Source organism: Capsella rubella, unplaced genomic scaffold, assembly GCF_000375325.1.
Source record: "Capsella rubella cultivar Monte Gargano unplaced genomic scaffold, Caprub1_0 scaffold_7, whole genome shotgun sequence".
Classification (NCBI taxonomy): domain Eukaryota; kingdom Viridiplantae; phylum Streptophyta; class Magnoliopsida; order Brassicales; family Brassicaceae; genus Capsella; species Capsella rubella.
Genome location: NW_006238917.1, coordinates 15539476 through 15541075, shown reverse-complemented (window position 1 = coordinate 15541075; position 1600 = coordinate 15539476). Strand labels below are relative to the sequence as shown.

Below are 1600 nucleotides of genomic sequence, written 5' to 3'. Positions count from 1 at the left end.
CAGGGTTGGACTAGTGGTGGAGTTTCAGATAATGAAGATTTCATGGGTAAGATTACGAATTGTCGGAGGTCAATATCTCGGTGGCGTAAGGAAATGTCGGAAGATGAGCGGAAATCAATTGAGGACATTAAATTGGAGTTGGCAGAGGCTCAAAAGGATGACACAAAATCACCAGAAGAAATTAAAGAATTAACTTTACGGTTACGTGCGGCATACCAGGATGAAGAGGAATACTGGCACCAAAAAAGTCGCAGCCTTTGGATGAGAGTAGGGGATCAAAATACAAAATTCTTTCATGCACAAACAAAACAGAGGCAAGCTAGGAACAGAATTGTCGGCCTATTTAATGAAGCAGGAATGTGGATTACGGAGGATACCGGTATCCAAGAGGTTGCGGTTTTGTATTTTACAGATTTATTTACTTCGACTAACCCGATGGATTTTGAGGAGGCGTTACAAGACATTCGTTTGTCGATTACGGAGGATATTAATGTTCGGTTAACGAGGGAAGCCACGGAACAAGAGATTCGTACCGCATTGTTTCTTATGCATCCGGAAAAGGCCCCGGGGCCGGATGGAATGACGGCTTTGTTTTACCAAAAATCATGGGAGATAATCAAGGATGACCTGGTCCTATTAGTGAACTCTTTCTTTCAAAATGATTCTTTTGATAATAGGTTAAATACCACAAATATATGTCTTATTCCTAAGACGGAGAGACCGACAAAAATGTCGGATTTAAGGCCTATAAGCTTGTGTAACGTTGGTTATAAAATTATTTCTAAGGTTCTCTGCCAGCGGTTAAAAAGGGTACTCCCGGTCTTGATCTCCGAGACACAATCCGCCTTTGTGGAGGGACGGTTAATATCAGATAATATTTTAATAGCCCAAGAAATGTTTCATGGACTTCAGACAAATCCATCATGTAAAGGGAAATATATGGCAATTAAAACGGATATGAGTAAAGCGTATGATCGGTTAGAATGGCCCTTTATAGCAAAGGTGATGGAGAAAATGGGATTTTGTGAGAAGTGGATTGCCTGGATGATGTGCTGCATCACTTCGGTACAATATCGTGTCTTACTAAACGGCCAACCACGAGGTTTAATTATCCCGGATAGGGGGCTACGCCAAGGGGATCCATTATCGCCTTATCTTTTCATCTTATGTACAGAGGTATTAATCGCCAATATTAGGCGAGCGGAGGCCGCTAAACTTATAACCGGAATCAAGGTTGCAAGGGCTAGCCCTGCGATTTCTCATTTACTTTTTGCGGATGACAGTCTTTTCTTCTGTCAAGCAAAGAAAGAGCAGTGTGAGGTTATCCTTGGTATTCTTAAGCAGTACGAAAAAGTCTCGGGTCAACAAATCAATTTCACGAAATCGTCAATACAATTTGGTCATCTAGTGGAGAATAATGTACGCACAGAACTAATGGCAGTGCTTGGTATTACAACTTTGGGCGGTATGGGTTCGTATTTGGGGTTACCGGAAAGTTTAGGAGGGGCAAAAACTAGAGTTTTTTCCTTTGTTCAGGATCGGCTTCAATCAAGAATAAATGGTTGGTCGGCGAAGTTTCTGTCCAAAGGGGGTAAAGAGG

General features: G+C 41.8%; 1 protein-coding gene across 1 annotated transcript in view; it reads left to right on the top strand.

Moving 5' to 3' along the window:
- The first annotated feature begins 93 nt into the window (after positions 1 to 93).
- Positions 94 to 1600, top strand: part of LOC111829476 — a 3126-nt gene continuing 1619 nt past the window's right edge. The window contains exon 1 of the mRNA XM_023778572.1: positions 94 to 1591. Within this exon, the coding sequence (XP_023634340.1) occupies positions 94 to 1591 (1498 nt within the window). The remainder of the gene's footprint in view (positions 1592 to 1600) is intronic.